A 12,218-nucleotide genomic window follows, 5' to 3' on the forward strand; every position below is an offset into this window, starting at 1 on the left:
TTTTTAAACCAAGTTTTTTCTTATAAGATCAAAAATTGAAGAGTCCAAGATAATTTTATCCATGGTGTTGACAACTATAAAACCATGACCCCAATAGAAAATTTTATCTTCCTATGACATAACTTAGATTAAATGTTTATTGTCTTCTCAAAACCTTATCTTATGATGTTATTCCAAACCAACTTGTGGGGCATAGGCCCTAGTCAAATAAAAGGCCTCGCACTCCGCAACAAGTTTTATTGCAATGATGCATTTGTCCATCCTTTTTAGCATTCATAACATCCTTCTTCCATTAGTTATCCATGTGAATGCCTACCTATTGTTATTTTTCATCATTTCTTTGTCCCAAAGCTTAAAATCAGAGGTATTCAACTCCTTTGCCTTTGCTCTCACACACTTCAGTTCTTATAGGCATATTATGTTAATTTTTTTTCTTCTCATAGTATCTACCACTTCCATATATTTTCCTCTAAGTACTTATATTACATGTCTGAAACCGCAACTTTTTGTTGCATTTATCTTTACATTTTGTGAATTAACTTAATTGCGCTTCTTTGTTCCCAATAAATGATAACTATTGCTCATTTTATACTACACCCAAACATCAATGCAATGGCCCTTACTCATTTTACATCGTATTGAAGCCATATAATATTTGTATCTCTGTCTCGATCTCATTCCAAACACAGCGAAAGGGATTAGCCAGATTAATCAATTTCTTTTATGTCCCTTTACAGTCTTGTAAAGGACGGGGTAGCTTTAGCACCATATTATATTTGATTCATGTCATGAAGGTTCCATAAAATTTTGTATTACTATCCAAAGCCTTACACAACCAATCTCTCTTATTCAAACTTGGGACTGAGTATGTAAAAATTGAGAGAATAAGTTGCAAACTCAAAAAAGACCTTGGAATAACGGTCTTTTTTCCTAACATAATAAAGACACATAGACAGGCCAAAAAATTTAAGGCGGAACATTCACCATGTCCAAGAAAAAAAATGAGTGACATGTACATTTTGTGCATTATTTGTGAAGATTGTTCATCTAATATTTGCTGTCAATTAGGTTCATAATTAACACGATTTTCAAGTCAACTTAGCAGCTAACATTACCCTCCAAATAACTTTCTAACGTGCTCTTAATTTACGTTATATACTATTAACATGTTATCTGGTTAAGAGTAAGACTTACCAGACCTATATAAATAGCGTCCCCAAAAGACATTTCCCTTGGTTTGGTTTGGGTCGACTACATGAATCATTAAGCGTCATTCTACCCTGTTACAAATTATGCCTAAACTCAAGCCGTTTAATTTATGAAGTTCCCTCCTCCACCCATGTTTGTTCCTCCTTGTGATGAAACCTGTCCCTGAGAAACCAACTGAGACCGCCCAGGTCCTTGAACATATGCTTGTCCCATCCCAGCCCCAACAAGTTGTTGCTGAGGGAGTTGTTGATGCTGCTGCAGTTGCTGTAACTGTGGAAGCTGTTGCTGAGGCTGAAGCTGTGAGAGTTGTTGCTGTTGAAGTTGGGGGTGTTGCTGTTGCTGGATTTGTGGAAGCTGTTGCTGCTGCTGCTGCTGCAACTGGACCTGCTGAGGAAGCTGTTGTTGTTGCAGCTGTTGATGCTGCTGCTGCTGTTGAAGCTGGGGAAGTTGCTGCTGCTGCTGTGGTTGTTGTTGCTGTTGCTGTGGCTGTTGCTGTTGTAGCTGAGGAAGTTGTTGCTGCTGCATGTGAGGAAGTTGCTGCTGTTGTTGCAACTGTGGAAGATGCTGTCCTGATTGCAATTGTTGGTGCTGTTGCTGCTGCTGCTGCTGCATTTGTTGCTGCTGCTGACTGGTTAATTGCGGTTTAAATACAACCATATCCTGTTTGCAATTGAAATCTTAATAAAGGCTCAAAGCTCAACAAACAAATGTTTTTTTCCATTTGTATTTGGTTGGAAACAAATGTTACCCCAGGGAAAAGCATCCCAATCAAGCGGAAAGCTTTGTCGGAAACAGATAGCAGCAACGTCTGGGATGGCAATTGGATAACCGCACACTGAAATCAAAATAAGAGGGAAGAAAAATCAAACCAAATATAAGTTCCTATCCGAAAGTTATGAAATTAGTGGTCTAGATCTATTGGCATGGTTTAAATTTGGAAATTTATAACAAGTTAACTATCTAGATCATAAATAAAGGCAAATCATGCAATAAAAAGAACGATGGAAACTAATCCTAAGACATGATTCATGATATTAACACTAATATTTTAGAGATACAATTACGATATTATATTATGAGATATTTCTTGATTTCCTAGGCCTTAGAAGGTCGCTACATTCACTAATATTTGAAAGCAAAACTTACCAGCTTCTTCTCCTGCAGCTGACCAAGAAAACCATGTGGGTTCATCGCCCGAAAAACTAGGAAATCTGCCTTTCCAACGTATTGCCTAATGTCACAGTTTTAAATAAAAAAAATTCGCACAGAAAATGTTAAAAGGTAAGATACACCTACAGACGTGAACATGCACAAGCAAAACATAAGTTAAATGAAGCCTAACTTGTTATTCATGTGGTCTTGGGATATAAGCCGAACGATTTGCATTACCGGGGGCCAGTTTGCTGCAAGCCTGGGACAACCAAAAGTGATCGGTCAGTAAATTATTGAAAATAAGTTTTTTATGACGATTTAATCAAACAAGCAAAACTTAAATTTGCATGCCACTCTCTAAGCAAAACTTAAATTTGTTGTTGTTGTTGTATTATTCCCTGTAGTTACAATACTTGAGAACAAAGTGATTCTCTAAGCGGGGAGTATTTTAGGTACCTACATATTACTAGTGTATGGAAATAACAGGTAAATGGAGGCAATACACATTTAGATAGGAAGTAGTGGGTGCATGAACTGTAACCAAATCTCCGGAGTTGGCATGAGAAGCTATTTGTGGAATTAAATGAGAGGGCTGACGGAAGAAGCCAGGAGGAAGGCATCCATTTGAGAATAGGCTTAGGGAGAGAGCTTCTATAGTGCTCTAATTTGGATTTCTTCCAGTTTTTGCAATTCCAATTCTGTTTTCTTTTCTTCCTTAAAACTGATATTACATTGATATCAGCTTGAGGGTGTTATTAGTAAACATATGGTCTTCCACATATTTCCCCGATAAACTCGATACTTGTGATGAAATAAATTGCAGGATGAAGTTGTAAAGACTTCTTTAAAAATTCCGTTTAAAGTTCAAAAGGAACTCAACACCGGGATGTAAAATATGAAGGACAATAGTATTCGGGGAAGAGAGAGCAAATTCAAAAACTTACGTCTCAGAGGCAGAAGCATTCCTGTAACCCTGTATGACAAAGAAATTATACATCAGGTTAAAAAATCGAAGTGAATAAGAAGCCAGATGCCAAAAAATTACATCAACTGCCATAATGAGATGGAAAAGACTATAGGGATAAACATACTTCAAGTTTAGTGATAAATACAGGTTGCCCTTGCCTTTGCCCAGATAAGCTTCCCTGCAAAAATTTCACTTATTAAATTTTGACCAAAGCACAATAAAGCTAAAGTGAAATCCAAAAACTTGCCACCACCGCCCGATATCAAGCAACTCACCCTTTGCCACCCAACACTCCAATCCAAATAACATATCTAGTCTAAGTTTTAGATGTACTTTTTTGTCACAATATCAAACACACTCCGCCACTTTAACCAACCCGCTTGAATCCTATGGTCTACATCCTCTTCGATTTTTCTATTATCCTATATAATGTATCCAAGAAACTTAAATCTCTTTACTTGTGGTAGGGTGTCTTTTCTAATTTTTACTTTTATATTAGTGTTTCTCTTCCTCGTGCTAATCTTACATTCTATATATTCTTGGATGAAAAAGGTTAGGTATGTCTCAAAAGCGAATGGTTAGGGGTCATTGACTCATTTGTTTTTGGTTACGGACCGCATCTTCCTTTATGAAAATTGACAGAGGGACTGTACTGGGTATTTACTCTATTGGTAATCAGCCGCAACTAGAAACAACATAAATATAATAACTTCGATATAGTAGTTTAGACCTTGTAAATATCACTGAATCTTTGATGACATATGAAAAGATATTGCATGCTATTTAAGGTGATTACAAAGAACTAAGGAATTAAGATGTGTGAATTACTTTTCTTACACTCAATTGCACTTAAACACCATAGCATTGAAAGATACAAACTAAAATCTTCAAAATGCCCACCATATGGATAATGATTACAACAATTAATGCAAATTATAAGAAAGATACTATTTATTCCTTTTCGTGAGAAGAAAATGGTTTTCACATAGAAAATGGAAATTTTTTTTTTTGTTATTTCTAAATAAAATGAAATTATTTATTCCACACTATATATACTGAAATTTACAAGAAAAAAGAGGAAAAAGCTCGCTAAAATGAAAACGGGGTAATGGGCATACCTCCCAGACCTTCACATATTTGGATTGTGTGGATTGCATACCACCTGATGTCTGTTGTGGCAAAGACATATTAGCAGCTGCATTGTTGTTCACAAGCGGCTGCATGCCTGGTTGGACTTGTTGAGACATTCCTGGAGTAGGAATCATTGTGCCAGTTCCAGAAGAGACAACTGATGGACCAAGGCCATTATTAATCATATTTTGGTTCATGTTGACTCCACCTTGCACCATTTGCGCTCCCGAAGGGTTTCCTTGACTCATACCTGGTACCTGCTGTCCCATACTGACAGCACCTTGAACATTACCCATTGGTTGTGAGATCCCAATATTTGGACTTCCAGCCATATTAGAAGTGGCTGAAGCTATCGAACTGAGACCTGAGTTTTGTGCAACTTGTGCAGGACCATTAAGAGGTCCAGAACTTGAGATTGATGTTATTCCCGACTGTCCAGATGAAAATACATTTTGAGGTGCAGGTATAGAAGAAGCCATCCCACTGGATATCATGTTTGACATATGCATGGCAACAGGAGTCTGACCCATTGACTGAATTCCCATAGAGGTTCCACTGCCTAATGCAGCAGAATTCATCACCTGTCGTGCTTGAGACACTTTGTTCAAAATGTTCATGTTTGCCTGAGCAGAATTCACTGGTCTCATGGGCTGCAACATGGATACGGTAGGCTTTGTATCCTGTGCATTTTCATTACTTGTCATAATATCTTGAGTCATAGAAGATGGAGAAGATGTCTGCAAGCTTGGTACTCCTTGATTATTAGCAGTAGCACGAGGAGCTGATGAATTTTGAGGAAATCCAGGTCCAGGTACCATAGTTGTTACAGGAATTGGCTCCTGTAGAAGTATTATATGTATCTAGGATCACTTGAAAAACATGCAAGAAAAACTGAAAACAATACCATACTATAGAGATATAATTCTATAATCTTAATGGTATGTTAAGTTTACCACTTTCACGGTAGCAGGGACCACATTCCCACCAGAAATTGGTTGACGGTTTGGGATAGATCCATTCACTGAAAATTCATAGAAATATCATGATAAATATACTAGATCTTCAACCACAAGACCAAAAGAACAACCAAGCCACTTAAGATTGTTATTAACTGATGCCCATTTATTTAAACATGGCATACATAAGGCAAGAAATTTTCAGACTGATCTTGTTGACCAAACAGAGAAGACAGTGCATACTATATTGACGGAGAATTTAACCTATCTTTTTCCTTTAGATGTAGATAATGTATAAAGCGTATCCAGATCCATTTGATCTATAAAATTGAACTGGTACTGCTAATATGAAGAAGTGATGATCCAAAGCTAACTCAGAAACCTCTGAGTAACAGATCCATAGTTGACTAATTTTATCCTTGCCCCCACATCAATGAATTAGAGTAAAATTTCAGATATATGTATTATGATTTATCTAGTTGTTCTTTAAAATTATGCATGTGACATGATAGACAAGAAATATAACTACAGAAAGCAAAGTAGTTTTCAGTGCTAATTGAATCCTGAATACCTGATGGCATAGAAGTCGGTGGTGCGCCTGTAACAGGTATGCCAGAAACTGCATCTACTTTAACAGGACTCTGATTTGAAGGCACGCTTGTTACCCCAGATCGACTCAAAGCAGCACGTGCTTCCTTGAAACTTTCTGATATTAAAACAAGGAAATGACTAACTTTGACATCAACTGGTGGATCAGCTGCTCTATTGTTACGCTTCCCCTCCAATACCAAAGAAATAAAATAAACATCAAACAAATTCACACAGGAGAAAACACTTTCTTAATTTAATCAGGTCTGCTCAAATCAAAAAGAGGAAAACTCTGGTAAAATTAAAAAATCTAGCCATCAGCACATGTATTTGCTCTGGACTAAGGATCTTTTGTAAGAGATCAATTCGGTGCTCAAAATGGAAAGCAGTGACAATAACTAAGGAAGTGTGCATTTCGAAATGTGAAATATTAGTTGATATTGTAATTATACTATTGATTCTCTCTAATTTTAGTTTAGAAAGCAAACCATCTTGATGTTTTATATTAGTCTAAAGTTAAGACTCATGACTGATTTAGTTTATAAAGGACAGATTATGATTACAGTACACCCATGCTATGTCATCCTTACCGCATTGTAGATGGCTTTAATTTTTGCAAGTTGTTTTGGACAGATGACTGACAGAGAAACAGAAAGCTGCATGCAGAAGATCACATTCCATCAGAACAAAGATTAACAGCAGAAAGACAATAAATAAATAATCATAACAATAGCAACAAGAAGTGCATTACTAAAACAGTAGATGTAAATAAACAAATAACGCAATAAGTACCTGAGGAAATGCTTTAGCTACAGCTTCAGCATCATATAAACGGTTCCCTGCATCTGAGTCAATGGTTTCACTCTGCTCTATGTTGGGCAGTCTTGGAACATAAACTGGTGTCTGCAGTGGATAAGGATTACTTGCTGCTATAAGGATACAATGCTTGTGCATGTCCACATTTTGCTGATTGGGCCCACCATCTTGAGAACTTGGGAACATCTAGACATTCGCACATTGGGGTAAGAGGATCAATAGAGATGTCCATAAAGTTCATAAATAAGAGGGTATCGTGGCAACCCTTGATTACATAATTGCAAAAATACAGGGTATGAAATGAAGCTGAAATTGTTGAAGCCTTTACAATTAAACTTATCTGCAACCAAGGCATTCTTCCAAAGATGTATATCAATCTATGTGCATTAATTGAACATTAAAGAGAGGAGGGAAAGGAAAAAATAAATAAAAGAAATCAAAAAAGAGAAGAAAAATATGACAACCCTTGATTGCATAATTGCAAAAAATACATCACAATAAATAAAGCTTCATGCATAAAAACCAAACATACAATTGATGTTTCAATTCATAAGATTCTATTCAATGAGAAATTACATCGCTTTTCTCAAAACTTAATTAAAATTGTTCTGAAATGAATAAAGTTAAATTGACTTTCAGAATAAAATCCATAGATAAAAGTAGAATATATTTAATAATTCTAAATAACATATTAAACCTCAAGAAGTCAATATTCTTTTATTTTAAGAAATTATTGCTAAATAAAATAAGAATGCTGCATATGCATTCAATAATTAATAATTTAAATCAATATATTTGCAATCAAGTTTTACGAATTTTATGAATTATTGAATTTTAATAAGACTATAAAATACATTTAGAAAGCAATATATTTTTCACCTAACACGTTAAAAGTTAATAATCTATCTTCACTGTAGTTGTATTTCATTTTATCTATCTTACATTTTACTCTCTGCTTCATGTACATTAAACATTTAAACTGAACAATATCACTATTAGTTCAAGGTGCAATCAATTACTAGAAATTGGTTAAAAACTGTTATCCGGCATGTCCTCACACAAATACATATGTAGACATATTTATACATATTAGGAGTAAAACAAAACACAATAAAGATGATGAATCAAGATCAGAAATATATACACCTATCAAATGGAAGGTGACAACACAAAAAGGAAACTATAGTATACGGCATACGTACCATCAGAGCTTCAGCAAGCCCTTCAGCAATTGCTGCATCATTAAAACCACCACCAGTAAAGGGTATCGCTGATAGCCAGAGGAAGAAAATATCGGGGTCTCTTGTCCAGCCAGTCCGTTGCACGAGGACACCTGCATTTAATGATGCCTATGTAAGCAGCTGCTCATTTCATATGCAATTATTTTCATTGCTAACAGGGATTGATGAGAAGAAAACAAGGACTTCCGTCTTCTAGTTTAACTTTTTATTGAGGCAAGAAAACAAAATGCTGAAATTGTAAAGACTGTTGCATGTTTTCCTCTTCTTTTTTTTGTTAGCTACGTGTTTATTTGAAAATGTAACATGGGGTTAAGAAGAAGCATCATCACCATCATCATCATCATCATCATGATTAATTCTATAATTCGGCAGAAAGTTAATAAGCAGCTTTTAAACAGACATTATTCACTGAACACAAAAAAAAAAAGGATTATCCAACCCTTACTAGAATAACATCCATGAGTATTGAAGGTGGCTAGGGCAAACTCAATGTTGGATACAGAAGGCTTCTGCAAATGAATGGGAAAATAAAATCAATAGACCAACCGCAAGATCAAAATTGGCCATGATTAAAGGAATACTTTAACTTCCATTGGGCCGAAGAAATGCACACAATAATATAAACATGATTAAGAGAAAATCAATTTTATGAGGTAACTGGGAACATAAACGAAAATCCAGCAATAAGTTTAGAAAATTTAATCAAAACAAAACTTAAAAGTACTGTTCAAAGCATTGAATAATGTGGCAAGGATGAAAGCATCGATTTGCTGCTTTTGCAATGAATAAATATTCCATTCGGTGTGAATCACAGATTATAATCTAGAGTTGTGGCCTCTCCAAGTGTAACAGTGGGAAAGAAATGGCCTCGTGAAGTACCATACACATTTTACTATTTCTTTGCTATTTCTTGTTGTAATTACATTTGCTAGTTCATTTATTCTCCATAATACAAAGTTTAATTTTTTTTTCTTTTTTTCCCTTTTTAAAGATTGTGAAATTTTAGTCAAACCAAATGATATACCTGGCCAGTGGAGTCAGTTCCAACAAGAGACCTGCAACAAAACGACAACAAGCGAAATGTGTCAATCATGTAACCTATGATGTGTAACCTTTAAAGTAACTTAAAATCCACGCAAAGGAGTATACTGAAAATGATATTATAAACCACTAAGGCAAAAGGTGAATTCTATTGAATACCACAATCTTAAGCTGGCGAGGAACAAGCCTAGCTATTTTAAGTTATAACATAAAATGTCAACTCCGAAAGCATTAAATAACTACAAGACTGATAAATGAGTCATATTTGGTTCCGATCAGACACCGCCAATCTTTCTTTGGCATTATTTATCGACCACTTCCACTCAAAATGTTAAAATAAAATAAAAAGGATTTCATTTGTATGTATCATCAATCTAAAAGAATATCTAATCATGTATTGCCACACTAGAAAAATTATCTAACATTGACACCCTTTACTTGAATGGTTATCCAAAAGCCTAATTCAAAAGTGAACAATAAACTAAAATATATATATTTTGTTTCATGAATTTGTGACTTTGGAACAATTTATTTGGGTTTTGAAACGGCTCCAGGCTAAGCCTTTTAAGACTTTTGTATATATGCAAATATGGTAAGATCCTCTAAACTGAGGAATTGGTAAAGTGAAAAAGTGAGGGTCTAATCACCCTTTGAATCAAAGTAGTGTGGCTCACAAGTGATAAAAGTTACAAATTCAATATTGACTAACTCTTCACTTTCTCACTTACCAATCTCCTCACTTTAGAAGATCTTTCTCCAAGAAAGTATGCTTAAGCTCTTTTGTAGATTCTCTTACATATTCTAATAAAATAAAACTACTTTTGCATCTAAGCTATCTTTAGAGGAACAAAAAGTCTCAACATTTCAAAATCTTGAGTTAAACTAAATTTTATTAGGTACAGAAGAAAGGGAATAACAACTCAGGTGATATAAGAAACCGCACAAAAGGGACCCAGAAAAGCACAAGGAGAGAGAAAAAATAATCAAGGGAAAAAAAACACTGTGGTAAGAAACAACATCAATCTATGTCCTCGATAATGGCTAAACAATCTGCCTGCACCTTAGTAGGAGCAGACCAATATAATACCAGCTACACCGATTTAATACAGATAGATTGTTGGATTTCCTCTAAAGTGCACAAAATCATAAGTTTAAAAGTGAGAAGCTATACACCATTGGATCAATACTTTCCACAGCAAGTGCAACCCATTAAATAATCTAGTGATGTTTAGTCCCCTACTTTTGCACTTTAGAAGAGAAAAATCCTGAATCTTCAATCCAAAGGACAACTCAGAACATAAATTTAGGGGGGAATTCAAAAAGTTATCTCTTATCATTTTCTAAGAACATGTGTCATTAGTAAACAGCAAATCAGATATTATAATACCTTTAAAACCTGACATTGACACCACTAAATTTGACACAGTTGTCACTGCTCTAGAGATCAAGCAAGTGAGCAACTAAGATCCACCACTAAAGTGAACAAGAAATAGGATCAAGGATCTCCTTGCCTCATGCCACTCTTACCATGAAACCACATTTGATTCTCCATTGAAAATTACCTAAACTGTAATTATTGCAAGACATTCGAAAGAACTTCTACGCCTAGACAGTAAAAGCTATATGGGAGTCAAGCAAACCAAATATTATGACACAACCAAACAAACTATTGTAAACTTTCATGGAACTAAACGTAAAAGGAACATGCAAAGGAATAGCCCATCATTGCCGCACGATAAAGCTGATCAAAACCCTCAAGCAATAAAAGATACTGCATAAACCTCTCGACAACTCTGAAGACGAATATTTAAAAAAAACACCCTTGTGACAACGGGATTGTGGGATTCTCCATGTCATTTACTCCCCATTTAATTCATTTTAAGCTAATGTTGTACTTCACTACTTACACTTGAAGTCCCAATAATTGTAAAGCCCACCATGGTCTCCTCTCTCAGAACTGACACCAACTCATGACAACAAACCCTAAAGCAATTAATCTGAACGCTCGATATCATATTGCCTCACTTAATTCATTCTTACTCGGTGTGAGACTTCAAAACTAACTCCAGTCTCATAAACCAGTTACCCATAGCTTCACACTCTCTCGAAAAGGAACCAAATACATAAAAGAACCATCCATTAACCAACAACTAAAAAGCAAGAAAATCAAAAGCGGGAAACGGGATTAACAATCAACCAGAATCAACTCTGAGACATGGTAATAAAATACTCAAATCCAGACAATAATACGAAACCCTAATTGTGATTAAATAGAGAGAGAGAAACAAAACATTATAAGGAACAGAGACAAGGAACCTGATGATCTTGTCAATGTAATCCACGAGAATCGTATCCCAATAGGGTCCCAAAGCAGCGGTGCTTTCGACGACTATGATGACCTGTTTCTCTGCCATTCTTTCGGAAGGGTAAAACGGTCAAAAAAATTCAAGAGAACGAGGGGGTTTTGGTAATGGAAGTGATGCCGCCGAGTCGCAGTAGATCCGACAGGCGAGGCGGCCGACGAGCTGTCCTTCGGTGAGACTCCGTCTGGGCCTAGCAGGTCCGGATAAGACAAGCTGAATAGGTTATCGGCGACGAGTTCAACAATGTGACCCTCACTCTCTCTGGAAATTTTGCCTAAATTAAAAATTTCTGAAACTAAACAAGATTTTGGGTGGCGGAAGGTGCAAGTAAGGAGAAGAGGGAGAACACCAGAATACTGGTTTTCTTTAATTGTTGTCTACTTTAGTTACACTATCTTTTGATTCACATCTGCAAAGGATGTGACATAAATGTCTTTTTTTTTAACATAAATGTGTTTTAATCAATATTCTCAAAATTAGACCACATAGATCGAAAACCATTTGACTATACGAATACGATTTGGTTATTAAAGCAAAATTATTTTATTAAAAACTGTTCGAAAATCGAATAAATCGGTCAAACAAAACTAGAAATCGATCAATTCAGAAAAAAAATCTTTTATATATAATAACTTATTTATATCTTTTAATATTATAACATAATACATCTAAACATTTGGTACTATGACGAGGAAGCCATGCTCAGGATTGTTTAGGTAGATTTAGCTACCAAATTGGTGAAACAAAGAAAATA

General features: G+C 35.5%; 1 protein-coding gene across 1 annotated transcript; it reads right to left on the minus strand.

Annotated features, from left to right (window-relative positions):
* Window positions 1-1,039: 1,039 nt before the first annotated feature.
* Window positions 1,040-11,905, minus strand: LOC107478454 (mediator of RNA polymerase II transcription subunit 25). Its single transcript, XM_016098601.3, has 15 exons — window positions 11,418-11,905; window positions 9,085-9,115; window positions 8,506-8,569; window positions 8,022-8,152; window positions 6,796-7,005; window positions 6,594-6,659; window positions 5,987-6,194; window positions 5,413-5,480; window positions 4,447-5,298; window positions 3,453-3,506; window positions 3,306-3,334; window positions 2,552-2,620; window positions 2,356-2,440; window positions 1,958-2,044; window positions 1,040-1,869 (listed from the first exon to the last, which is right to left on the minus strand). The coding sequence occupies exons 1-15, from the start codon at window positions 11,513-11,515 to the stop codon at window positions 1,312-1,314; spliced, it is 2,610 nt and encodes an 869-aa protein (XP_015954087.1). The 5' UTR covers window positions 11,516-11,905; the 3' UTR covers window positions 1,040-1,311.
* Window positions 11,906-12,218: the final 313 nt, after the last annotated feature.

Source organism: Arachis duranensis, chromosome 3, assembly GCF_000817695.3.
Source record: "Arachis duranensis cultivar V14167 chromosome 3, aradu.V14167.gnm2.J7QH, whole genome shotgun sequence".
In the NCBI taxonomy this organism is placed as follows: Eukaryota; Viridiplantae; Streptophyta; class Magnoliopsida; order Fabales; family Fabaceae; genus Arachis; species Arachis duranensis.

Excerpts from the sequence above, each read along its gene's own strand:
- LOC107478454 (XM_016098601.3), bottom strand. The coding sequence starts at position 11,515 with ATGGCAGAGAAACAGGTCATCATAGTCGTCGAAAGCACCGCTGCTTTG. Across the intron at positions 5,299-5,412 it reads TCCCTGCTACCGTGAAAGTG|GAGCCAATTCCTGTAACAAC; the intron begins GTAAACTTAACA and ends ATACTTCTACAG. Across the intron at positions 3,507-4,446 it reads AATATGTGAAGGTCTGGGAG|GGAAGCTTATCTGGGCAAAG; the intron begins GTATGCCCATTA and ends AAATTTTTGCAG.